At 39.1% G+C, this 26,438-nt stretch overlaps 4 protein-coding genes across 9 annotated transcripts in view; 2 read left to right on the top strand and 2 right to left on the bottom strand.

The window, feature by feature from the left end:
- otol1b (otolin 1b) overlaps window positions 1-2,042 on the top strand; it is a 14,736-nt gene extending 12,694 nt beyond the window's left edge. Inside the window, exon 6 of the mRNA XM_025898151.1 lies at window positions 1,742-2,042. Coding sequence (XP_025753936.1) covers window positions 1,742-1,840 — 99 coding nt within the window. The 3' untranslated portion in view covers window positions 1,841-2,042. The remainder of the gene's footprint in view (window positions 1-1,741) is intronic.
- The window catches only part of rabgef1l (RAB guanine nucleotide exchange factor (GEF) 1, like), a 21,225-nt gene extending 656 nt beyond the window's left edge, over window positions 1-20,569 (bottom strand). The window contains exons 1-9 of one of the 6 annotated variants that reach the window (XR_002064599.2): window positions 20,369-20,565; window positions 19,367-19,558; window positions 19,022-19,194; window positions 17,077-17,255; window positions 16,351-16,432; window positions 16,102-16,234; window positions 15,854-15,945; window positions 14,578-14,834; window positions 7,989-10,247 (exon numbers count right to left, since the gene is read on the bottom strand). Coding sequence is in view for 5 of the 6 variants with exons in the window: in XM_013277314.3 (XP_013132768.1) it covers window positions 9,822-10,247; window positions 14,578-14,834; window positions 15,854-15,945; window positions 16,102-16,234; window positions 16,351-16,432; window positions 17,077-17,255; window positions 19,022-19,194; window positions 19,367-19,539 (1,515 nt within the window). In the remaining variant the exon portion in view is untranslated. The other 5 variants (XM_013277314.3, XM_013277316.3, XM_013277311.3 and 2 more) reach the window with 5 other exon arrangements.
- LOC102080526 (low affinity immunoglobulin gamma Fc region receptor III-A) lies at window positions 2,789-5,988 on the bottom strand. Its single transcript, XM_019367764.2, has 6 exons — window positions 5,878-5,988; window positions 5,751-5,786; window positions 5,326-5,616; window positions 4,529-4,801; window positions 3,981-4,250; window positions 2,789-3,883 (listed from the first exon to the last, which is right to left on the bottom strand). Exons 1-6 carry the CDS (start codon window positions 5,900-5,902, stop codon window positions 3,852-3,854), a joined length of 927 nt encoding a protein of 308 aa, XP_019223309.1. The 5' UTR covers window positions 5,903-5,988; the 3' UTR covers window positions 2,789-3,851.
- Window positions 19,267-26,438, top strand: LOC100702756 (caspase-1). The gene is made up of 9 exons (XM_019367762.2): window positions 19,267-19,284; window positions 23,935-24,102; window positions 24,201-24,479; window positions 24,551-24,639; window positions 24,761-24,937; window positions 25,027-25,264; window positions 25,358-25,510; window positions 25,637-25,746; window positions 25,825-26,438. The coding sequence occupies exons 2-9, from the start codon at window positions 24,096-24,098 to the stop codon at window positions 25,927-25,929; spliced, it is 1,158 nt and encodes a 385-aa protein (XP_019223307.1). The 5' UTR covers window positions 19,267-19,284; window positions 23,935-24,095; the 3' UTR covers window positions 25,930-26,438.

The raw sequence follows: 26,438 nt of genomic DNA, 5'->3' as shown, positions 1-26,438 counted from the left end.
CTAAGAGTCTAAGGGTAGAAACACACACAGACGCTGTGTTTTTCACTTGTATACAAGGGCGGTCACAGAACGCTCACACCAGAGTGGGGGCCCTGTGATGCACGCCCTGTTACCGCTCTGGTCTTTATTTATATACAAAGCAATACAACAGTGAATACGTCTATTCATAGGCAGAGGAATGTTAGTGCATAGGGAGTGAAGATAAGAGTGGTTCAGGTGTATGTGTGTGTGTTGTGAGATTCAGAAGGACGCAGCCCTTCTTCTTGTTAGAGAGCGCAGATAAGAGTGTCCAGCTCTCCTCTTCCTGCTTGTTCAGCTATTATCGCTGTGAGAAAGAATTTATAAAACAGTCTTGTAGTGGACAACAGTCTAAGTCATCAGAGGTCAACATACAGTATTCTATCATATGCAAACTTATATCATTAAAAGCTTATACTGACTACTAAGTACAATTTTCCATTGACAGCGAAGAAGAGCTGAGGTACTGAAGATGCCACAGTGGGTGACAAGCAGATGTGTATCAGAAAAACTTTGAATGGAGCCGCTCTGCACAGCTGGATTGAGGATATCAGCAAGTCTAAAACTTTAGCAGGAGCAGACTGTAACAGTGACAGACCCCTGACTGAGTGTTGCTGGCCTCCAGGAATCTACCTTGTGCTGCCTGTGGTTCAAAATAATCTGAAATGTTAGTAAATACTCTTATTTGCTTTCTGGTGGAGAGTCAGGAGCATTCATACCACTCTGGCAGCTGCGGCCAGCCTAGCCGTGTCCACAGGTGACAGAAATCCACCACCAGTGAACTGCTGATCTGTACGAAAGCTTAGACGCTTTGGTTTTTCTACAAACTAATTTACAACAAAACATTTCGCAGTTTTACATTTATTGTTCAGACATGAGAGTGTCATCAAGCCTCTTATCTTACTCTCTCCAAGAAAGCAAATGAAGCACAACCCAAAAATAACAAACTTGTCAAACTCAGCAGTGTTCAAAAAGGTCAAGAATGAAAGCTTTTCATGTGGATTTCTATAATCAGAGCTATCGCCATCTGGTGGCTTTCTGATAGAATGCAGGTTTTTAGTCAAAATATTTTTATAGATGTGTATGTACAGTATGTTTTATATGTATGTATATATATCAGTTCTTTAGAAACGATGACAGTAAAACCTAGGGATGGACCGAGCCGCTATACAGTATTGATATCGGTCCGACCCTGACCTAAATTACTGGATCGGATATCGGGGAGAAAAAAAAAGTAATCCGATCTATTAAATATCACAAAAGCACCTCAAAAAACTTGTGACATGGAGTAACCCATGTAGTGACCTTAGCACGTCGGAGCATTATGCGTCATCTGATAAAGCGGCTGTTGAGTACGATACTTGTCAGCGGTCTGGAGTTCACATTAAAAGCATTTGGAGCCTCGCCACATGCTGCCAAACCAGGTGTTGTGCCAAGGTAGTTATCCCAGACAAAATTTGTCCCCCTCTGCCCACAACAGAGTGAACAGCAGTGGGCTGAGCACACATCCCTGAGGGGCTCCAGTGCTCAGTGTGGTGGTGTTGGAGATGCTGTTACTGATCCGGACTGTCTGAGGTCTCTCCGTCAGAAAGTCCAGGATCCAGTTGCAGAGGGAGGTGTTCAGGCCCAGCAGGCTTAGTTTTCCAATCAGGTGCTGAGGAATGATTGTGCTGAATGCTGAACTGAAGTCTATGAACAGCATTTGTACATATGTGTCTATCAGGTGTGGATGGAGACGCTCAGAGACTGGAATGGAGCGTATGCCAGCAGTGAGGACAACAGCATCTTCTCTGGATTTCTGCTTTACTCAGACAAGCCGTGATACACACTTTGTGCTTACTATCACAAAGTCTGAATACTGGTGGTCCTAGTGTACATGCTGGTCTGCACGTCTTCTATTATTGCCTAGCCTCTTCTTAAGAAGGGATAGTACTCGCCACACACCAATGCTGCTGCAGAGTAGCGCTCCAAAGTTTTGATCGACACCACCCTAGTTAAACATAATGGTTAAATACAGTCCAATTGTTTTTTTAAAAAGACACTCAGTGAGTAAAGCATCCCAAGAAATACCACTGAGTTAATTATTGGAAGATGGCATTCACAAGTAGTAAATAAATGAATCTCCAGTTATCCAGATAGAAGAAAGGAAGTTTTTTTAAATGATAAAAGTGTAAAAGTTCAATATTTAGCATAAAAAATGTATAATTTACCCAACATTTATGTACACATGCAATGCCTCCTTATGTTAAAGCATCCTAATTAAAAGTAGCAGCAGTAAGTGAGAGATCGTGCAGAAGTTTATCATTCAGCTACCAACGCAAAAGGTAAAGCACGAAAATATGATCAGTGCTGTTTATCTATTTGTCAGCAAGATTACCGTGTTCCTCTACTGATTCCTTCAGTTAACCTTCAAGTCAGTGCCCTGACCCAGTGTCACCCTTGCCTCATTTGCATGAAACAAAAAGAAGCTCCTTCGTTTTGGGTCCCACTTTTTTCTCACGATTTAACCGCTGCTTCCTTTTTGGTTGTTTTCACCTATAATGACCTAAGCTGTGTGAACATGTATGGAAAAAGTGATAAATAGAAAAGACAAATGTGTTAAAATAGTCATCACCGATAGGTGCATTATTAATCTTAATGTAAATCTGTCAAAAAATGACTGCACCCCTGTGTCTTATTAAACCAGTGATTGTAATATATAAGAAGTCCTGCTCAAATATGGAGCTGTAAAAAGAAATTGTGTTCACAGAAAATAAAATCCAGCAGTACATAACATTTTGTGAAATACTTTATTTGATTTTAACATGTATGTGTTAGATATTTCCAACAATTCTGGTACAGCGTTTGATGTTTGTTAACTGGAAATAGTTCAAAAAGATGAAAATTGCTCAGGTCAATACAGAACTGTTACAATGACCCAGCGTGATTAGTAGAGGGATATGGTTTGTAATGTATGCTACGTTGTCATAGAGAGGCTGTGTGGCACCCTGAGTATTTTAAGTGTTAAAAAAAGTCTCAGAATTTGATGAACTTCTTTTAATGTGCCCCCCCGAATCACTTTTTTTTTTGCTTTTGTTGTGACAATAGTTGACATCATAGCACAGAGTGAAAAGCTCATTTGCTCTCAACTGATTTGATGCTAAGGCCATATTTAGTTTCGCCAGTAGGTGGCAGTGGCGGCTCAGACAAATGAGTGACAAAGTAATCCCTTATAATAGTAGCACCGTCAGTAACACAGAACTGCTGTTTTGCTGCGTTTCAGGTGAGAGCGGTAGACGAGCAGTATATAGATTTATATAAAATTGATACTTATTTAAAGTAACGTGACCAAATAAGGGGAGTTAATTCAGGTTATCCTTGGGTAACGCTAATAACGTGGGTGCGCTAGCTAAATGATGTTTCTCTCCTGCATTAGCCTGTAACTGTGTTGTTTCATCAGAAATATGATAGAAGACAATTAGCTGGTTTCAGTGAAAGTAATAAGAAATGTTTTGGTAAACCAGCCAGTACATCATATGTTGTGTATGTTTACTGGTTTATTGCCTATCAGTTACTATGTTTACTAAGGGCTGATTACAGGGCTATGACACATAACCCCTTACCAAAAGCAACGCAGGCCAGCTATTGTAATGGAAGCTGTCAGTAACACAGAACTGATGGTTCACTGTGAACCATTGTTTTTCTTCAGTGTGTAACATCTTCTGTGTCCCCAGACATGTTAGGTTGGTAATGAAGCAGCAGCAGGTGGGAAGTCGTCTGTGGCTGAAGCACGGTGAAATACTGGCCTTTGGAGTCCAGGATGAACAGGTGGCATCTTCTCAGGTTCCGTTGGGTCAGAGATGAGATGGCCTCTGAGGCTGTGCAACTGTTACACACAAAGTATCACATTTTTAGAAGTTCATTAGGAAGTTTGGGGCTTATCAGTGAAAAACAAATGCTGGGGTAAATTAAATTTAAAATACCTCTTAGTCCAAAGTTTTTGGGTTCACTGGATTTCGAGAGGTCCAACTGAGGCACCCTGGCCTTGCAGCTGTACAGCCCCGGAGTCTGTTTCACTACATTATAGTTGTCAGTGGTTGCAGGTCCCAGTCGCCTGTTATTTTTGTAGAAATAGAAGTCTATCGGAGGGGCAGGAGCAGGGGCGTTGTATTGCACATGGCAAGTGAGCTTCATCCTCTTCAGCTTAGTATCATAGTTGGGGATGATCTCCAAAATTGGCTGTGACAGAACCTCTGTGACAGAAGACATTGGTTTAATTTAAGAAAGAAACAAGTGGTAGGTCATGAGGCTAAGAATATTTATGTTTAATTGTACTAACAGGAATAACTTAACATTGTGGGAAATATGGGCTTTCTTGCTCAGCATTAAAGGAGAAGGTCGATAGACACCAAGTTTAGCACTCGGTGTAAAGATGGAAGCACTTCTAGGCATATTATCTTGATTAGCATGTTGCCATTTCTTTAACTACACCACAGCTAAGATAAGAACACACAATTCGGTGTAATCTCACCTAAGATCTGTACATGAGTGCCAGCAGAAGTGACCGAGTGTGTTCGTCCACTCACATCCCAAGAAGCCCTGCAAGAATATACTCCTAGGTCCTCAAGGCTCAAGTTGTTCAGGTAGAAATCTGGCTTGTGACCATTTTGCCTCATTACTTCAACGCCGTCTTTGTACAAAATAATCTCTTCAAGTCGGGGGTTCTCTCTGACACGACATGTCACCTCCAATGTGCTCCCAACAAGTTGAGGATGTCGTGGGACTTGCAGAATCGCCCAGCCACCTACGGAAACACCACAGAGTTACCTCTGAATAACTTCCAATCTTACATTAGTAAAGCAATGGGAGAAATTCACTAATTTCCTAACATTTAATGTAATAACATCTAACAATAGTGCATAATGCTACAATGCAAGAAGGGGAGGTTAAGGTACTCTATAATACAGCCTGTACCCCTGATATACTGTCTAGTTATAACATAAGGTGGGGAAACAAAGTTTGTACCTCAAAGATACCACATAAGTACAAAAAATCCCAAACAAAACAAGTCCTTGTTGTACCAAATTGACATTTTCAGTAGAATTATAGAAGAATAATTATATATTAAACCCTAGAAAATCACAGTATAAGTTGCAGGCTGTATTAAGAAGTGCTACCATCATTCACAGCATGTTTCAGGTAAGCTGCACAGAAAACCTAAAGTTGAAAAGAAGCTTATAGATGCTCCAGTGTTAGGATTAAACAGGAAGAAAGAAGCCTAACTTGCAAAGCAATTATATTTCTTTCATGCAGACAAACAGATCTTACCGTCCACCTTGAGCTCCACAGGGACACTTTGCTGGGTGCGAATCTTTCCCACCTTTGTATTTCTTGTTCCTTGGCAGTAGTATTTCCCGCTGTCTTGAACTTTGGTATTCCACAGATTTAATTCCTCCCCAGTCTGTGAGAGCTCCTCAGACCCCCTGAACCACAGGTAAGTCCAGTTAGACCTGTGCACATCAGGAATACTGCATCTCAGGCGGGCTCTCTCCCCCGAGAAGATCCTCGAATGTTCTGACACCAACTCAATGTTGGCTCTGAAAGATGCCTCAGTGTGAACTGCAGAAAGAAAGAATACAGTTAAAGCGTCTATTTTGGTAATGAGTGTAAATCCTGAGATCACTTCTAAAAAAGTGACAAAATAATATCTGTGCAAATTTAAAGTATATTTGTAAAGAATATTTGGCTCATACCATGAGACACTACAATCTGTGAGAGTGCTGAAAAAACTGAAAGAGAAAATAATCAAGTTTAAATGACAGTTACATCAGGTCAGTAGTTAAAAGTATACTTTCATTAAATGAGCTGAAGAAAACTCACCAAAGAGAGAGATGAGCTTGTCCATGTTGGAGACTCTTCAAGAAACAGAAGCCGATCGAGTATTTATTCATTTCTACTAAAAGGAGAAGTGAAAATATCCCCCCCCCCCCCTCGGGGTGCAACACATGAGGACATTCTCTTTTCCAAACAATTCTCTACCGTAGGCTAAAATTAGTTTCATGGTAAACCACATTATGTGGCAAATTAAAGAACAGTCCTCCCCAACTACACTTTTTTTCTTCATCTGTTTAATGTGGAAACTTGATATTTTCTAGAATTAGCAAACAATTCTGTTTATTTGTTGTATCAAGCTAATTGAAATAATGCAAATTTTACACTTTATTATTGTAGTACTGATGCGGTAGTCTGCTACGAGCTTTTTTTTCTTACAGCACTGTGTAAAAGTCATGAGTCACCCTCGTACCTTTATGTTTAGCCAGGAAAATGGGAGATAGGTCCAGTGATTTATTGAAATGTGGAAATCTACACGGAAATACAGCATATGAGCCAAAAATAAAATTCGTACAATTCTAACAAGCTTGACAGTTAATATTTAGTATGATGACCTGTATTCTTTTACACAGTCCAAACTGTCTGAGGCAGTTTTCTTTTAATTTCTTTAAGTAGTCTTCAGGAATAGTTCTCCAGGCTTCTGGAAGGACACTATTGTCCATGACTGATAGTGTCACATTTTGTGTGTGTGTGTGTGTGTGTGTGTGTGTGTTGTCTTTTAATCCAGGTATGGTCTTACTGAATTGGCAGTGTGAAAATATTAAGCTGCTGCCAATCAGTTATTTTCCAGATAGTGGCCATGACAGAGCCTCCACCATGTTTTTTTTAGGTAGATGTAGCCACTCACTGTTGTATCCTCCTACATTCTTTTAAATATATTTTTGGGGGCTTTTTCTGGTATTATTAGATAGTGCAGTGAAGAGTGAAAAAAAAAACTGTTTACCACTGCATTTTCAGAAGTTACTAATCTGCTGGGATTTTCCCCGCACAACCATCTCTAGAGTTTACAGAGGTTAGTTAAACCCTCTTAGTTAAAAACAGGAGGAGGAGGCTGCAATTCGCATGGGTTTAACTTAGCTTGATCCTAAAGCAGTTTACCTACATTATTAATAAGTGTATAATTAATAGAATGAAACTCCATGAGGTTTTTATACAATCCACTGATTCACTGCACTGTTGAGCTGAACTCCCGAACTGTAAAATATTATTTGTTGCATTATTCTTTCTAGCTCATTTGAACCCTTCCAGTGAAAAACTGTCAGTGCTTCATTTTCAGTGGAAGGGTGTGTTTTCTTGTTCTCTTTTTCTTTTCTTTGGTTTTTTCTTTGAGCCAAGAGGTCTTAAGCAACAGTTCTTGAGGCTTTCTAGGTTTCGCTTTTGGTTTTTAGTCCATTCCTTATACCTGACCATGTTCACAGGAATGTGGTTTTTTCTTTTTCTCTTTTTTTGTTACAGACAACATAACTAAGGACCATTTTTAAATTGTATCTTTAGGCATTTTGTTATTAGCAGCCTGTCACAGAAACATTTTTTGGTTCAATCTGTGAAAATAATGGAAAAATACCAAAGATAAAACAGTTTGAAAGCCACTAAATATTATTTTTTGCACCAAAAAGGTGATTGAAACCTCAGCAGGGTATGGAGTGTGTCCTTACAAATCTAAGGAAATTGGACAAGTGGAGGGCAAAAGAAGAAGTGAGAGGCCTAAAACGCTATCAACAGCAGATCACCAGCCACGTCATGAAAAACACATCCTTAAGATATGCTGCCAAGAAGCCACCCTTAAAGTAAGTATCCCCCCTTTCCCAGATATCATACAGAACAGTCGACACAGCTAAAATTCTGGGTTAATTCCACTTCATTCCTGACTTGCAAAATCTTGACCATCAGTGTCATGTAAAAAAAAAATTAAAAGGAACCACAACAGTCCATCTGACTTTTCTGTTTTTATTAATCACACACCCATAGATGCAAATATACCAATACTGCCCCAATAAGTTACATTTAAATAAAAGACAGTATTCTGTTCATTTCTCCCATGTCACACAATAACAAACCTATAAGGTAACAAAGACGCAGTTTAAAATGTTTTTAAATACCTGATAAATGGCTTCTGCATACAGTGCAATAAGAATTTATTCAAGCTGTTAGTTTATGTCTGCATTAAGAGCTTTTTCTCAAAGTGAATTTTGACGGCAGCCAAACACTGACTGCACTGTTACAAATTCTCAATAACTAAAAACAAACGTTAAACCTGGTAGGAAAAGGGAAACATTAGCTTGCGAGAAAAGGAAAAATGCGCCTCACATAATTCAAACAAACTTTCCTAAAAAGCTTTCTTCACTTTAAGACTGAGAAATTAAAAAAGGACAGTCCAACTAAATCTGTGCAACAAAGATGCTTTTAACTACTATACTATCAAATAATGCGCGCAATTACCTTCTTCAATCTTGAACAAAGTGCTTTAAAAGCAAATAAAAGTGCCTTGAAATAAATTTAACTAGTTATCTAAATTCTCCTGCACTAGAGAAGCCATGAGCCTCTGGAGTGATTCTGCCTCATTCTTACAGGTAAACAGCATCGTGCTGGTTTTTGTGCCCAATTCATTCACCTTCTTTCAGCAGACCTGCTCATGACGCTCTCTTAAGACGTCAATGACTCAATCATTAAACTGTATACATCTTCGAGCAAAGATTTATTTTTTTTTTTAAATCTACTGTAAATATTACAGGATTATCGTCTCCTACTTCATCCAGAGGGAGGATTAACCAACACCGTATAGAAAAATAAAATCACTTCTGTACATCCAGCTTATGACTGGAATGAGGTCAGCCTTGAAAAAAAAAGTATTTCTACAGGTGTAACTGGAGGATTTGTCAACATTGCTAGAACATGCAACACACATACACACTTTCTCGACTCACGCACACACTTCTTTTTTCAGGCTATTTCTGTGAAGGGTTGTGAAACGCACACTAAACACAGCACACATTACAAACATGAGCTGGAGTTTCAGAGTTTTAGAGAGCGGCAAGTTGGTTATTGCATCATTGGGAGTTCCCTACCACCTCACTTACCCCCACCCCGCCCATCTAAAGTGTTATATAAAGTGTAATGAAAATTGTTTGTTAGATACGACTTGCGAATTAAGAGCCTACATAGCCCGGAGACATACGCTTAAAATAAATCCTCATCTGATAGTTTGAGAGTTATTATACATGTTTAAATATCATCCATTTTATCCTCTCTGTACATAAAATGGCGAAGAAGAGCTGAGGTACTGAAGATGCCACAGTGGGTGACAAGCAGATGTGTTTCGGAAGAACTTGGAATGGAGTCGCTCTGTTTCCACTGCACAGCTGGATTGAGGATATCAGCAAGTCTAAAACTTTAACAGGAGCAGACTGTAACAGTGACAGACCCCTGACTGAGTGTTGCTGGCCTCCAGGAATCGACCTCATGCTCCCTGGTGTTCAAAATAATCTGAAATTTTAGTAAATACTCTTATTTGCTTTCTGGTGGAGAGTCAGGAGCATTCATACCACTCTGGCAGCTGCAGCCAGCCTAGCCGTGTCCACAGGTGAAAGAAATTCACCACCAATGAACTGCTGATCTGTACGAAAGCTCCTACGCTTTGGTTTTTCTACAAACTAATTTACAACAAAACATTTTCATGGCTAAGCAGCTTAATATTTACTGTTCAGACACGAGAGTGGCATCAAGCTTCATCTTACTTTCTCCAAAAAAGCAAATAAACGCACAACCCCAAAATAACAAACTTCTCTTTTCATTTGAAAGTGACATTGCTGTAGGGTCTAGCGTCAAGGCTTCTACAAGAAAAGGGTGGATGGAGCAAAGATTCTGGGAGTGTTGAAAGGGATCTGTATCAGACAGCTGGAGGGAAAAGGGTCAGGGTGGAGTAAAGCTTTATATCAACCAGCAAACACTTGTGGCTGCAGTGGTGGTGGCAGGAGCTCATTCTCAACATTATCAGAGTCTATTGCTGATGAAGCTGCTGCAGTCCCACTCGCTGTGGGTGCAGGAGGGTTTTGCATGTCGGGTGGAAAACTCTCCAGAACGCTCTGCACTTTCTGCTCCACTTCATCGGTCCAGTCAATGAGGTCACTCTCCAGCTGGCGAGCCTTCTCGATGACGCGCTCCTGCCTTTCCCCGAGCCCCGTCAGCAGATCCAGCCTTTTGTGGACCTGACTGAGAGCGGTGTTGCTGGAGGAGGAGGTGGCTCCGGAGGTGAGTGGCCAGTGTGGGGACGCCTGGCCCGACATGTAAAGCTCAAACTCCTCAGAGCTCAGGTTCAGAGACTGGCCATCCAATTTCTCAATGAAGGCCACTGCGCAGCACTGGGGAGACAGGAAGTAAAGAGTCGGTAAGAAAAGAAATCTCAACCATGGATGTCATCCGTGATTTAAATGTTTCAGATTAAATTCAGGCATGAAGACATCCCCCACTTACAAATCACATGCACGGAGCCTCCTCATATCTTCTGACCAGATTCCCTTCATATTTTAATTTGATTTAAAATATCAGTTCAGAATATGATTTCAGTGATTTTACATTTATTGGAGACACAGAGATCGTTTGCTTCATCTTTATGTGCATATTTGGTGAATCTGTTGTTTTTATCATGCTAGTATTTTTTTCAGTTAAACTCAAGGAAAACTAGAAAAATTTGCATTTCCTGCGAAAATGCTGTGTGGATGCCTTAATGCTGAAGCTGTCTGCTGAAAAAGGCTGAAAAAGTTGAAAAGTTGCAAAAAGTTGTATGGCGGTGAAGAAACTGAAAATTCTGCTGAAAACAGGTGACGAAGCAGAAGTTTTTTGCTGAAAAGTGGTGAAAAGCCAAAAATTATACTGAAAAGGGGTAAAAAAAAAAAAGCTAAAATTTCTACTGAAAAGAGCACATCAAGAAGGCCCTGAGTAAATGTGGTTATCCCAGCTGGACTTTTGTCAAAGCGGGAAAGGCACCTAAAGAAAGCTCCAGCCGATCCAGGAGAGAAGGACAACCGCTGCCCAGGCGAAAACCTGTAGTGATCCCATATGTGTCAGGAGTATCGGAACAGTTGAGACGCATTTTTTCTAAACACCGGGTCTCTGTGGCTTTTAAACCCCAAAACACGCTGCGCCAAAAACTGGTCCACCCCAAGGATCGGCTCCCCCGACACAAACAGAGTAACATAGTGTACGCTGTTAAGTGCCAGGAGGATTGCCAGGATTTATACATCGGGGAAACCAAACAACCTCTAGCGAAACGGATGGCACAACACAGAAGAGCCACCTCATCAGGCCAGGACTCTGCAGTCTATTTACACCTACAGGCTAGTGGACACTCTTTCAATGATGAGGATGTACACATCCTGGACAGGGAGGAACGCTGGTTTGAGCGTGGAGTCAAGGAGGCCATTTACGTGAAGAGGGAAAGACCATCTCTGAATCGAGGAGGGGGCCTAAGGGTACATCTTTCGCCATCTTACAACACTGTGATTGCAGCCATTCCCCAACTCTCTGTGAATGGTACTCATGGCCATTGATCAGTGTTCTTTGATCACTGGGTTTTGGTCAGTGATTGTTGATCAATGGTCATGGAAATTTGCATAATTATGATTAAGGAACTGACCTCACAGCCCATTGTTCCTTCAGTGGGCTGGTTTCAGTCATTATGCAAATGTACTGTTTATAAGGTTTGGGGAAACATGCAGTCAGCTGAGACTGAAGAAGTCACTTGGATGAGTGACGAAATGTTTCTCCCACAAAACGCTACGTCCAGATGAACAGATTCAACTTTTGGAGATTTATTTTCCTGTATGATTGAGAATGCATCAAGACGATACTGAAAAGAGGTGAAAAGAAATTTTGCCATGAGCAGGATTCGAACCCAGCCCTCCTGATCTCAAAGGGGCTAGTCATCTCACTGAGCCAAACTCAATCTCACAAGAAGAGAGATGGAGAGACTGACAATTAAGGTGAAATGAGCAGAAACTGCTGAGAATTGTGCTGATAAGAGGTGAAATGGTTGAAAATTCTGCAGAAAAAGATGTGAATCAGCAGAAATTCTGCTGAAAAGAGGTAAAGAAGCAGAAAGTTGCGCAGAAAAGATTTGAATCAGCAGAATTTCTGCTCAAAAGAGGTTTTTTCTGAAAACAGCTAAAATTTGTGCTGATAAGAGGTGAAAAGGCTGAAAATTTTGCAGAAGAGGTGAATAAGCAGAATTTGGGCTGAAAAGACGGAAAGAAGCAGAACGTTGCGCTGAAAAGAGGTGAATGAGCAGAATTTCTGATGAAAAGTTTTTTTCTGAAAACAGCAGAAAAAACTGAAAATTTTGCTAAAAGGGGTGAAAAAACTGAAATTTGTGTTGGAAAGAGTTAAAAAAGTTTAACTGTTAGCTGAAAGAAATGTTATCAGCACAGAACAACCTGGTTCTGCTCAATTTCAGTCCACCAATCAGAGGTACTGCTTCTGTCTGCTTCATCAGGCTGTGTACTTGTATGTATTTCTGCCATGGAGTGTTAACAAGAATCTGAGGTCCATATTAGAAAAGCTGCTAAAATCATAAAACTTTGCGGAATTGTAATAAATTAGCAATATAAATTACAGGTCTGTGATACTGTATCAATTTGTAGTGAAAAAGAAAAAAAAAAAAATGTTGACCAAGGTGGGATTGAACCCACGACCTTTGAGCTGCAGAGCCGTGTCATTACTGATTGCGCCACCTGGAAAGGGTGTGGGCGGCTGAAAAACAAAGACATCAGCAATCAGAAATAGATCGCGGTGAGAGGCGAAAAGCGCCGTTTTTTGGAGTTACAAAACGTCGTGTAACTCAAAAACTAGGAGGGCTAGCAGCATAATTGTACTGGGTGAATCAGCGGACTTTGACTGCGATTTTCATTGCTCTTTGTAACTCTGTCGCGGAGATATGACGAGAGAAGAAACGGCTTCATTTTCGGAGTTTGAAAACTGAGAGGAGGACCGATTTCCACCCCTCAAACAAACGTAATTCATTGCTCAACGGTAAGATAATTGTAAAAACTGCTTCCACTGTGTCAGCAGTGTCTGAAGATATATTGGCACAAGCCTGATGTCCTAACTTTGCTTTGTTAAAGAGATATGGCGATTTGAAAATGCCTCCCGTTACAGAATTTCAGCTCTGAATTTCAAAACCTCCCCATAGACTTTGAATGGGGAGTTGTCAAACCTTGTGTCACTCCGAGGCAAATTGCGAAAAAACGGTAAATCTCACAATAAAGATAGTGACATTTTCTGAAAGCCAGCAAAAATACCTACGTTTTGATGTATAATTTGTGGGGGTTGAGTGGAAATTGAGCGAGTAGCAAGAAGTTGTTTAGACATGAAGAGAAAATTCAGAACGGACCAGCACTCACTCTGACTTAATTGCATAGCAACCATAGCAACGCATGTATTTTCTGAAAAATCACAATTTTGCAACTGAAAACTTAAAGAGAGATAAGATTAAAACGGTAGAAGATCTGAAAAAGCTGAATCAGACAGGAATAGCCCAATAATCTGAGAACATTTTAAAGTTTGAATGGAGTTTCTAGGTGAAAGTATGAGAAAGCAGTTAAGTTTCAAAACCAAGCAAGTTTTAGCAGAATTGTGGAAGTTTTCCATTCATTTCAATGGGACACAAAAAGTGTAATATTTTAAAAAGTATAATAGTAATAAACACCAAAAGATATAGCCGGAATTAGCAGAAATAGCAGAACAGTTTAGAGTTTGAACGGAGAAAATCGGCTGAAAACTGAGGGAGTAGTTAAGTGCTGAAAAACGGGGCAGCAACTTGAAGAATAAAGTTTAAAACAGGAACTCAATAGTGTGGAAGCCCTTTTAGGGCATCCACACAATAAAGAGAAACAGGAACTCAATAGTGTGGATGCCTTTGAGGGCATCCACACAACAAAGGAAATGAGCCATTTGTGGATGCTCTATTGAGGGTGTAAATGAAAACAAATATTTAAGAACTGTGAAAAGAGAGCAATCTTGACACAATCTTGATGCACAATGCAAGGTGAAGCACAGACACACAAGCGGTATATTAATTTTTGACATTTTCCATAAAACTGTTCTCAAATTTAACTTCCTGAGTGTTTCTTAGTTTTACTAGTTGGTTAGCCTAAATTTTTCCCCTCATTTAGACTAGTAAGAAAATGTTCGCCAGAAATTTTCCCTAATTAATACTATTGCCATTATTACATCAGGAGGAGGTACAGCGTACCACCACAGAGTTCTTTGACATCTTCTTTTACAACTCTATTGAACACATCCATGTGATCTGTACACTGTGGTGGTTCAATTGTTTTGGAGCATTTTATCTTTAATCTATGCAAATTGAATTAAATCGAATTAAAAGTTGCTGCGAAGAAAAAGAAATCTGATTTAATAGAAAAATGTCACTAACTAAAAGGATTTTGGCAATTTTTGTCAGAAACTGTTTTTAAAAAGTGATGACTGAACTTTAAAAGCTGTAGTTTTGTATTCCTGCTGAACGATACTGAATTTTACAGAACGTTTGTGACTCAGCCATCTCTCATAGCACAAAATAATAGAAAACAGGTCAGAATAACACAAAACAACTTAAAAGCTCTAAACTATAACTGAAAAACTACAGACAAACACCAATAAGCCACATAAATGCACTTGTTGTATTAATTTCCTCACCAGATTGGTGAAATAGTAGCCGTCCTCTCCAGTCATGAGTCTGCTAGGGTTGCAGAAACGGGTGATGTATTGGATGTTGGAGTGCAGTCGCGGTGGGTTTGCTTTCAGCACGATGTAGATCAGTGTGGGGAGGAAGTCGTCTGCAGACGCAGCCTCTTTCTTGCTGACTTTGATAGCGTTGAAGATGTGCTTGCTACAACGAGTAATGCATGCCAGCTTGTTCTTGGGCACGCGCTTCGAATCCATTTCGATCACGTCTGAAACAAAACAGAAGACAAACAGAGCATTAATCTGAAAGTTTTGTCATATCAGCACTATAAGGAAGGTTTCCACCAGCGTAATACAAGCTCAGCATCCTGCAGGTCCTAAGCATCAGTAGCATCTTTGGACAAAAGCTACAAGCATTAGGTTAGATGATGTATCGTATCAGCCCTCTGTTCAAGTTCATTTTTAACACATGCCAAAGTAGTCTGAAAAAAATTACACAGAAGTAAAAAAAGGAGAATAAATAACATTTTCTGACTTATGTCCACCACTCAACGTAGTTTAACACTCTGGAATCTAGTGTATAACTGACCATTTCGGACTACTTTTGATTTCACCTTTATATTTCAAATTTATAAACTACTTATATTTCCTTGTTTGGTATCATTCTTTTCAGCACAACCTCGCAGTTATTTTCTCTTTTCGATTCACTGTGTTAACACAACTGAACTAAAAATCACAAAAAACAAATCAATCAATAAAAATAAAATACATTTTTAAAAAGTAGGAAATAGTTACATACATAAATAGTTATGATAGTTACAAACTTGGGTGTCCACATCGCCCACCCGCCCAGCAGGGTGACGACAATACCCCATCAGCCTTTTATAGCTAAGGGATAAAAAGCATGGCGTAAATTATTTATCTCTGGCTTTACTTGGCCAATCAACACAATTGATAAAATTGGTATATAGTTTAAAGTCCGCACTTAAGAAACAAGTGAAAAGGAGACTCCGCAAAGCTTTGTCTTGCTTCTACGTCATCTTAAATCAGTCGTGTGATCTGGACGCAATGGCGTGTCAGACTACTTCAGAGGGTAGTCTCTTTCCGCTGTAAGTGGAAAATAAAAGTACCGTCTTTCTTCTAATGTGTGCACAGCACCACTCCTAGCCCTCTAGCCCCCTGACTACATCATCAGCCAGGTGTCAAAATGTTCCTGGTGGAAACCCTCTGTGAGAGCGCGAGATGTCCTGTTTTGTTCTTCTCAAACATAACCCAGTATGGGACAAACCTGTGATGGCTTTGACTACGCTGTCAGAAACCTCAGGGATCTCCTCATCTACAGGAACACACAGCATCTCAATGGTGACCCAGTGCAGGGCTCTGTAATAAATCATTCAGTACTTCAGTCCAAGAGTATACAATATGCTGCGTTTTTACCTGCAGCAGTACTTCCTTGTTATTATCAAAAAATACATTTATTAAAAAAAAAAAAAAAAAATCTTCTTTTAAGTGTTGTGACGACTTTTGTCTGCGAACCTGATCCTCTTCTGAATGGCGAGGTCTTTCTTCTCATCATCAGTTGTTTCTGGACAGAAGGCTTCCTTGTAGAGACGAGTCATCATGTACTTTTCGACTTCATCCATAATACACTCTACTTGATCAGACGAACCTACAAAGAGAAACCCAGAGACTGCAGATATTAAATCAAAATCATACCCAGTAATACTGTTAATATTTTTCATTTAAAGCAGATTCTTGTTGGGTGCAAGAGTAAAGCAGCAGCACCTTTGAACTGGGTCTGGAGGCGCTCTGAAAGGTTCTGGTAGGAGTCCTGCACGCACTCTGACAGCTCATCAGCTCCTATGTCCTGAATGAGGAATAAGAAATAATATAAATTCAGCCTTGATATAACTGGAGTGTAAAGCTTTGATAGTCTTGAATATATTACCTGCAGAAAACACAAGGGCATATTAAATGGATACATTCATAATACATCTGATCAACAACATTTACTAGCAGTTCTGCTTGAACTTCAAACTACTTGCCACTGGAGCGTGACTGTGTTATCTGCTGAGGAAATTCTCTCCCATCATCGCTGCTGCCATTTCACTTCAGTTTGAATCAACTCTGGATTATCACAAAAGACCTTCAAATTTTATTTTCAAACTGTATTTTATTTAGATTCAGTTTTTTGTATTTTCTATTTAATCGAGTTCATTCTTCATACCAATCTGAACTTCTTTGATTTAGGACATTGTATTTGTTTTTCATGTTTTACCTGCTGTAACGCAGGGATTTCCCAACTTTTGGGTTTAAAAAAAGTAAATCTTTCCTTACAACACAAAAATAATGCCTTTACCATTTGAGTTGAAGCTGATTTGACATGGTTAACTGTAACTGCTACACCAGTGTTGTGTGAATTTGAGTAAGAACATTAATAAAAACTGAATTTTAAAGTAACGGTTTTGCATTAACAGTTTGTCGAGTCTTGTATAGCTAATCAAAACCCACCCTCTTGTAGACCATGGTCTCAGTGAAGGCCCGACACTGTTTGAAGATCTCCCTGCCAGACTTCAGAGGCTTAAGAAAATCAATAAACTCTTGTGTCGCGATGTCACTGTCCACAGATGACTGTCGGCTTGTGGATGAGCTGGGGCTGGGGCTAGACTGCGTGTCAAAAGGAGGAACATCTGCAGAATGATAATTTAATGTCACTTTAATCAGTTACAGATACAAGCATGTATTCCTAATATTTCAAAACCGCATATAGCAGCTAGTGCTGTACCAGAAAAAGAACACATTTATCCAACCAAATTGTATTTAGGTTAAACTAAACAGGTCTCTTCAACAGGGCAAAGATCACCACTCACAAATCTATGCGTGTAGTGATTTTCCAGCTAAACGGGTAAAATGTAAAGCATTAAGGCAAAGAAATACTTTTACTGAAACAAGCTCATTTTCATTATATCATCGTTTTCTCAACAGCATTGTCAACTTTTAACAGTGTAAAAACACAACATATAGACTAAACCTATAATAGCACTTCATATTGCAGCGCAGTAACAACATGGTAATAATGTGGTATCAATTTATTACAGAAACTAGAAAGTGCTTCCAGATAAAAACCATGCATCTTGATGTTTGGTTTTATAAGCTTCTACTTTTATTATTAGAGAAAATGTCCATCCACTAATTAAAGGATTTAACGTAATTTTTACATTATTACCTTCACGTTTACAAGAACTTTAAAGTAATCTTGAAGGTATTTGGCTTATAACAGCATAATATGAAAACATCTGCCAAATTTACCTCATTATTATCGGCCTACTTCAATAATTAAATTCACTATATTAACATTTTTAATCCAAATACTGCACATATTTTTCAGTTATTTTAACCAGATTTCGTGGCAACTCTTGAAAGAGGAGAAGCTTAAATAGTTTTTATTGTATTTATAACCAAAGTTTTACTTGGTTTTGCTTGGCAGTCAAAATTTCATGCATACATAACATATTATTGACTGTTAAAGAGTCCTGAGGCGCGTATTGAGAGGGAAACTCTATTAACTGAATAGCTTTATACCTGCTGAGGGAATTCTCTTCTCACTGAGGTTTCTAATCATTTTCCACTAAATTTAACATAAAGGAAACAAACAAATAATGACACATTTACATAATTACACTGCTGATTCACATGCTGGGTAATGCTAGCATGCCAGGTAGCACAACAGCTGGGAGGAGCAGCATTACTACGTGAAAGAACAGGAAAGACTGTGGAATGAAGAAACGAGACCAGAGTCGCAGCAAAATAACTTGTGACCAATGGAGGAGCTTCATCTGCTGTTTGGAAGTTTCTTCTTTTTCATTTTTTCCCCATTTTTTTTCTTATCTTCTTTTCTTAATTCCTTTAGCTTTAAAAATGACTCCTTTTACTTAATTCCTGATCATGCTGCTCTCGTACTGCACTTTCACTGCGCGTGGGGCAGCTAATCAATGCTAACCAACCAGATGTTTAAGGATACAGTAACAACAAAAAGATGGATTACATCAAATCAAAGGACTCCTGTTAAGAATTGATTCTTATTCTCTGTACTAAATATTTTATTTTTGTAGCAGATCCTAAATGTAGAATGTTTATCGTTTTTTGGATTTATTTTATTTTAGTTTTAATTATGTTTTTCATGACATTAAAACATTTAAAATTCCACAAACTCCTGAATGATTCATTGTAAGTCTACATCAAGGCCCACTCATGCAGCATCAATATGGCGATAACCTGACATACTGTGATATAAATCGTTGGTCACACTTCTCATACCTCTCCTCATTATTTCGTGGCATTTCTGAAACTATTGTTTCTATGTTAAAGCTACAAAACTATCAGGATGTTATTACCGAGCTGCAACATAAAGCCCTACCAGAGTTTCTAGCAGCTGCCTGTTTGCTACAGTACGTACCTTTTTTTGGTGGTGTTTTTGTGGACGGAATAAAAAACTTTGTGACCGTGTTGACTTTGCTGGACTTTTCTTTAGTCTTTCTCTCCTCAAACTTGCTAAAAGGTGTAATGGAAGGCTGTGATTGGGTCTTCTGTTGTCGGCTTGCATATGCTTCCTCTTCCTCTCTCTGCAACCTGTGAGGAAAAAAATTTAAAAGAACAGTAGAATTGTAAGACTACGCAGCTGGACAGCTAACTGTAAGAGGAAGCTGAGTAAATCTAGAGGTAAGAGAACAGAACAACTTCTAACAACTTTTTTTTTCTTTTTCTGAGTAGTCTTACATAGGAGACAAGAAGGCAAACAAACCTTTCAGCAAGTGCCCAGTCCTCCTGAATCTGTTTTTGCTTTTCTCGCTGATTTTCTTCTCGCCAGCACTTTGAGCACAGGCCTTGCCAAGCAGTGTTGCCATAAAAACCACATCCTTTTTTGCATAGCAGCTCTGATTGGTCCAGATGGATCCCACGCCGCTGGCTCATCATTCTTTAAAAGGAAGGACTACTGAGTGGAGACAGAAGTGATACAACTTTAAAAACTTGAACAGCAACTGTGCCTTGCTATATCTAAATATACTACAAATACATTATATAATGTACAAAGGCTGAGAACGTCATTTAGTCATTGCAGCTGGAGTTAAACTCCTTTATATTAATTTTTACTACTGTGAAGCTTACTGTAGTATACGTTTTACTTAGAATTATTAGTGAAGACGATCTTTAATTTGAGTCAACTGCACAAACACATACTACTCAAAGAGGCCTGCAAAGCTTTAAAGCTACTCTATTTCAAAGCAGCTCTGTATATGCTAATGTTATTCCCTTCATTTCATAATCGTTGTGTTTTGTTGATAATACATTACTCCTATTAGTAATGCTGAGAGGCGAATTTCTACTTAACAAGCCGCGACAGCTTCATTATACGCCTTAAATGTGTCCTGAGGATTCAAACAGACTTATTTTGGTCAGAAACTTTTCAAAAATAGCTCTTCTGACATTAAAGTTTGCCGACTGCTGGGTTGTACTGAAGGAATGCCCCCAGCTATGAGCTAAGCTGTGATTAGCACGCTAATAGTCGGTGTAGTTCTCCTACACAGACTCTGAAGCTTACCCTTTCCAAACATCGCTGTCTCTTAGCGACAAATGTTTCCTGGAGTTTCTAACAGACCCTGTTAGCCTTTGTTACGGTCTAGAATGACAAGTCAATACGCTAATCTATAGCCAGCCAATGTAACCAGTGCTAACATAAGCTAATTACTGAGCTATCATAGCTCGCTAAGACGGCAAGTCAGGTCAACGTTACGTTACTACGTACATTTCGTGTCAACGTACAAAAAGCTTTCTTGTAACGCTATCTTCAGTTGCTCTCCAGTCTCCTCTTGGTGAATATTTACATTAGCCTGACAGCTAGCTTCGCCCCAAACCCATTTTCTAGCTGTTATTTCTTCTTCACCGCTTTTTAAAAAACATAATATACAACTAACTTTGAACAGCTTAGCGCCACCTAGAGTAAACAATCAAGAAGTTTACCTCCGTGTGACGGCAAATAAAATAAAATAAAATAAAATAAAATACTAACGCATTTGAAATAATTAAAAATAACAGCAGCAATACCATAGGCCTACATAAAAAGCACACAAATGTATTTGGATTAGTATATGTCTGTTTCGTTATTTATTCAATATTCTTGACTTGTGAAAAGAATATTGATTCATAATTTTCTTAATCTTCATGCCAGAGGGAGAGCAGACAGTCGTGTGAATAGGTTTAGTCCTTTATGACTCTGCAGTGATTAGTACTGATGCTACAGAGTAAGAAGGTCCTGGGTTCAAATCCAGTTTGCATGTTCTCCCTGTGACTTTGAGGGTTCTCTCTGAGTGCTCCAGCTTCTTCCAACAGTCCAAAAATATACCTACGCCTGTCACCATATAACAGCTGCGATAGGATAGATGGAAACGATTTTCTGTCTGTAATTTCAAACAGTTGTACAGCACTTTGCTTGAAGGTGCTTTATAAATAAAAAATAAAGTTATTACTGCTCAATGCACAGTTTTTGAAGGTCGGGTAACGTTAACCCAGTAATGTGTTTTCACCTTTCCCATGACCATAGGGGAAAGTAACGCAGCCTATCAGAACTTCTACACAGTCCCTGGGTATTTAAAGGTCAAAGGTCATAAGTGCTCCAGTGTTAAGCACCCAGAGGTAAAAAGAAATCTCAATTCCACCAGTCTGTCCTGTACACAAATTACAATTACAAGCTTTTTATATTTAAGGCTAAATTCCAAACCACTAACACACATAGGTTGAGTGTATTCTTCTTCTTTTTTTTTAAGTCAGACATACCAAAATTCATCCCACATAAAAAATCACACTCACACAAACATTTATCTGCTCACACTAGATATGTCTCCTCTAAACCCTTTTAAGTCTGTGTAAATATGGAGTCTCACGTAAGTAATTTTTAGTCTTTTCAGAAACATTTATCAGTTGAGGCTGTTTTTGTAATTCTGTGAACTACCACTATGGGTTTAAAATAAAGGGCCCTAGCTTTCTAAATTTTAAGTGCAACAGGTCAGTAACAGCTCTTTTGGTTTGTACATGTCAATTGCCTTGCCTTGTTTAGAGTGTCTTCAAGTAGCTTGCATGTGCTCGGGCTTGTTGCTTGAAAGCTGGATCATTTGTTGGTCTGTTTAAGAATGAGTCAGCAAAGCAATACTCCCTACTTCAGCCTCAGAGTGGCTTCATTGGTATCGAGTCATTTCAGGAAAAGAAAAATCACTGAGTGAATAAAATGGTTCTAAAAATGGCCTCCAGCAAGCATGAAAAAGGGTTTTCACCTCATTTCTATTCTCGCAAAGAGAAAAAATTGTCTGTTGTGATTTGTGTTTCTGAATCTACTGGACAACTGCAGAACAAGATTTTCCCCCAGATTCTTCTGAACTTCTTATATAATATATAATCCTTACAGTCACAGTTGATAAGAATCAGTTTCTCATGAAACTCAATAGGAAATAAATGCCTTAAGACTTCAGGCCTTAAGACCAAAAATATTTTGTCTTAAACTTTACACACTAAAAACATGATTTCCTTTAGGTACTAACTCATACAGAAATGTAGAGCACTGGTCTTTTCTGATTCTGTTCATTGTTGATGTATTAATGTAATTGAGTCTAATTTGAGTCAACACAACTGTTTGTCAGCCATCTGAAGATCTTTGTAGAGCAGAGGTTCTGGTTGTAAATCCTTTGTGATCTTTGGAAATAAAGTCGGTGATTATCCACTTTTTATGGTGACTTTCATTTGACAAATTTTTGACTTGGGCCTTTATTATCCATCCATCCATCCATCCATCCATCCATCCATCCATCCATCCATCCATCCATTCTCTTCCACTTCTTATCAGGAGGGGGGGCATACACTGTAAAATCTAATTAGTTCTCAAAACTCCTCAAAAAAATTGAGTAAAGCTCACTTAAGATGACTAAGTTAGGGCCACTTATTCATTTTGATGGTGCACACCCTGGACATGTCGCCAGCCTGGCGCAGCTCCAACACAGAGACAGACAACCATTCACACTCACATTCACACCTGTGGGCTATTTAGAATCGCTGGTTAACCTAAACCAGGAGTGTCCAAACTTTTTTCCAAGAGCACCATATTTATGAATCGAAAATCACCCAGGCTTAATAAACTAAAACTACATTTCATTCACATATAGAAAGTAAAATAACATAAAGATCAGGCTGTCTGGAAAACCTGAAAAGATTAAGACTTCTATACACCCATTGGTTGCAACATAGATCAGATGGAAAGAGAAATGCACTTTAATAATTCGGCTTGTGGTGAAAGCAGAATTACAATATGTAAATATAATACGTAAATATGACTTGGACTCCTCATTCCAGGTTAGACACTTCTGACCTCGTCTCTAGTTCAGGAGTGGCGTGATGTCAGGACAATTGCAGCCATGTTCTTGCCTTTCCGGTTGCCCCTTACCCCTTTAGGGGTTGACACAGTTGATATTCAGCCTGCATCTAAACCCTAGCCCTAGCATCTTCATCTGTCACACCAGTCATCTGCATCACCTCCTTCACTACATCCACGAAACGTCTGAGTTCTCCCTCTTTTCATCCGGTCCTGCAGCTTTTCTTCTCTAACCTCGCCTCCAAACCACTGGACCTGACCTGTCCCTGTCTAACCCTGTCCATTCTGGAAACTTCCATTGAAAACCATCTTCAGCTACAACTGTGCCACCTCCAGCTCCATCTCACATCTTTTTATCAGTGTCATTGTCTCCAAACCTTACATCAGATGTCACTACCATCACATAAATCTTCCCTTTCACTCTTGCTTTTATGCTTCTGTCACAAATCACCCTCTGATACTCATCTCCATCCACTCCACCCAGTCCATACTAGATGGAAAAATACATTTCTTCTTCTACATTTTAATATAAGTGACCTGGGATGGTATGCATGATCCTCATTTTGTACAAAAATACAGTGCAACATTTATAAGAAGAGATACTTAAATACTTTTTCTCTCCTTTTGCACCACTTTCTGCTTTGTATTTATATTTCTCAGCTGCAGTAAGTTTAGATTTAACTGTAACTGTATAGACTTGAAAATGAGAACCTGTTACTAAGCCTAAGTGTTATTGTACACTTGACTTTAAAAACACCTTAAGTTTCATTACCTGTTGTATAGCTATTATTAGCAGCTCTGTGTTCCTAAGAAAACTATTTAAAAGCATAAACATGACAATAAAGAACGCAAATCATAACAAACATAGGGCTTAAAGTCCTAAAGAGGTGCTCACATCGGAAAATATAAAAGACTTACTTCTTTGTAAACAACAATAAGCATCGCTTAATTTTCAGGAAACCACTGCCAAAAGAAACTGCAAATATTTTGTGTTGCATTTCAAGTTTTACTTGATTGCTACCACTTCCATGGAAGTGTGGTTTCCACATAACTATCAGCAGATAAAACATCTTCATGACAAACTCACTCGTACATGTTGGAGGACACAGGCTGAATAATGGCAGGTAAGACAGAAGGTATCACGATTCATGCATTTTCCAAGTGTTAAGGTGTGATCGATTTTGATTTTGACATGATTATTTGATCTTATTCTTCCCTCTAGATAAGGAGCTTGCCAGAGTGAGAGGACGGTTTGTTGAAAAGGTATCAAAAGCCCTTCTTAAACAGCTCCTGGATGACCTTTTAGAAGAGGGTTTGCTGAATGATGGAGAGATTGACTCTGTGCTCAAAGACAACAGTAACAAAGCAGACATGGCCCGTGCTCTCATCGACATGGTGAAGAGGAAAGGAGATAAAGCCAGCAGGAAGATGATCGAACACCTGGAGAAGAGAGATCCTACACTTTACTCTGAGCTGGGTCTGTCCTGTGGTCAGCCTCCTGGTGAGTTCACCCTGTTTGGAAGAAGGAAATCGTACAGAATAAAGTCTGAACAGTGCTTTTGTTTTTTCCAGCTGCAGCGACTCAGAAGGAGCAAAGCTGGTCCTCCGAACTCATCGCCACAACTGACTCTTTCTGGAGGATGAAGCTGAACGATAAAAATGTTTGTCATCACTTTTCAAACACTTTTAACAGACAAGATTCAAATTTGGGATACTTTGTTTATACACTTAAATTTTACATTTATAACTGTAAATATTCTGTCTCTACATTTGTATTTTTAGATTTACCCTGTGGCAGAAAAGTCCATCAGCAGTCGTGTGGCCCTGCTAATCAGTAATCAAAATTTTTCTGATGAGAGATTAACCCGAAAAGGAGCTGAAGCTGACGAGGAGAACATGGATAAACTTCTCCGATCTCTGCACTATGAAGTGGTCAAATACAAAGATCTCACTGGAAAGGTATTTAAATAATAATCTTTTATTCTTTCCTAGCAAATTAAGGCTGAGTGACAAAACAACTGATGCTGGGACTTTTTGTGTTCACGCAGAAGATAGATGAGGCTTTGATCGAATTCTCCAAACACCCCAAACTCAAAGAGACAGACAGTGTGTTTGTGGTGATTATGTCTCACGGGAAACGGGGAATTGTCCTCGGTGTCAATCACAGAGAAGAAGGAGAACCGGATGAATTCCCTGTTGACAATATTTACAAGTACTTGGGCTCACAGAAATGCTCAGCACTGCTAAACAAACCAAAGATCATCATCATCCAGGCCTGCAGAGGAGGTGACTTTCAATCATTTCATCTGACCAACATGTACAAATGTCCTCATAGCTACAGTTTGGACCTGAATTAAAAGCATGCTGCGTGTTTTGCAGAATCTGGTGGCTCCGTGATGGTGAGTGACAGTGCAAAAGTGGTCTGTGATGATGTGTCCCAGAGCCACTTTGATGAAAACAGCATTGTGGATGACTCTACTCGATATGTGCACAAAGAAAAGGACTTCATTTCACTTCTGTCCAGCACCCCAGGTCAGTTTGTCTGCTGATGGGTTTTATTATGCAAAAGGTTTCTGCCATTATTAAGATAAGCATCTGAAATTTGCACCAATAACACACAAGCATAGTCTGATTCTGTTGTAACATGATTTCCTGCAGACACTGTTTCATACAGACAGGAAGGCCGTGGGTCTTTTCTGATCCAGTTCATCAAGGAGGTATTCAACACGTGCTCCCATGAGGACGACATCGACGAGCTCTTCAGAAAAGTAAGTACCTGAAAACTCATTTGGTGATAGTGCTGCAGGCAAACAGATGCAGTCACTGATTATGTTTCCGTCACACAGGTCATGCAACGCTTTGAAGATTTTCCCTCTGAGAAACTGAGACAGATGCCAACCAAAGACAGATGCACTCTAACCAAGCGCTTCTACCTCTTTCCAGGCCGCTGAGACTGGATTGAATTTTGGTCAAAGGAAACTGATAATAAGTGCTAATAAGTACATTAATGGCTTCATGGATAATCACTTCCTAGTAATAAGGGATTCATACTTATCTGTAGGATAACGGGGGATATGCATGCATTATTGTGAATTATATGTAAAATATTGATTTCTTTGTTTCTGTTTTTACTGCTATGTGAATGTCAGATTTTTGCAGCTTTTTAACATTTTTGAGATTTTAATAGCTGTCTGAGTAAGTGTATCATTCATATCATTTATTCTTGCCTATTATGTCATTTAATCACTGTTACAGTTACATAGTAAATAAAGAAATGAATCTGTAATTACAGTAAATGAACCTTGTATTAACTATAACATTAAGACATTAATTAGAATAAAAGTTGGAAGTTGTTGGACATTTATTCAGTTTCAGATCCATTTTAACGTGTTGGTTTATTTATATTTAATTATAAATAATAAAAAGAAGAAGCTGAAAAAGAAGAATAAAGAATTATATT

This window comes from Oreochromis niloticus, linkage group LG14 (assembly GCF_001858045.2).
Source record: "Oreochromis niloticus isolate F11D_XX linkage group LG14, O_niloticus_UMD_NMBU, whole genome shotgun sequence".
Classification (NCBI taxonomy): Eukaryota; Metazoa; Chordata; class Actinopteri; order Cichliformes; family Cichlidae; genus Oreochromis; species Oreochromis niloticus.
The sequence above is the reverse complement of the archived record's forward strand: the minus strand, read 5'-3'. Positions and strand labels throughout refer to the sequence as shown.

Excerpts from the sequence above, each read along its gene's own strand:
- LOC102080526 (XM_019367764.2), bottom strand. The coding sequence starts at position 5,902 with ATGGACAAGCTCATCTCTCTCTTTG. Across the intron at positions 5,787-5,877 it reads CAAGCTCATCTCTCTCTTTG|TTTTTTCAGCACTCTCACAG; the intron begins GTGAGTTTTCTT and ends TTTCTCTTTCAG. Across the intron at positions 3,884-3,980 it reads CAAAAACTTTGGACTAAGAG|TTGCACAGCCTCAGAGGCCA; the intron begins GTATTTTAAATT and ends TGTGTGTAACAG.
- LOC100702756 (XM_019367762.2), top strand. Across the intron at positions 24,640-24,760 it reads TGAAGCTGAACGATAAAAAT|ATTTACCCTGTGGCAGAAAA; the intron begins GTTTGTCATCAC and ends TTGTATTTTTAG. Across the intron at positions 24,938-25,026 it reads ACAAAGATCTCACTGGAAAG|AAGATAGATGAGGCTTTGAT; the intron begins GTATTTAAATAA and ends GTGTTCACGCAG.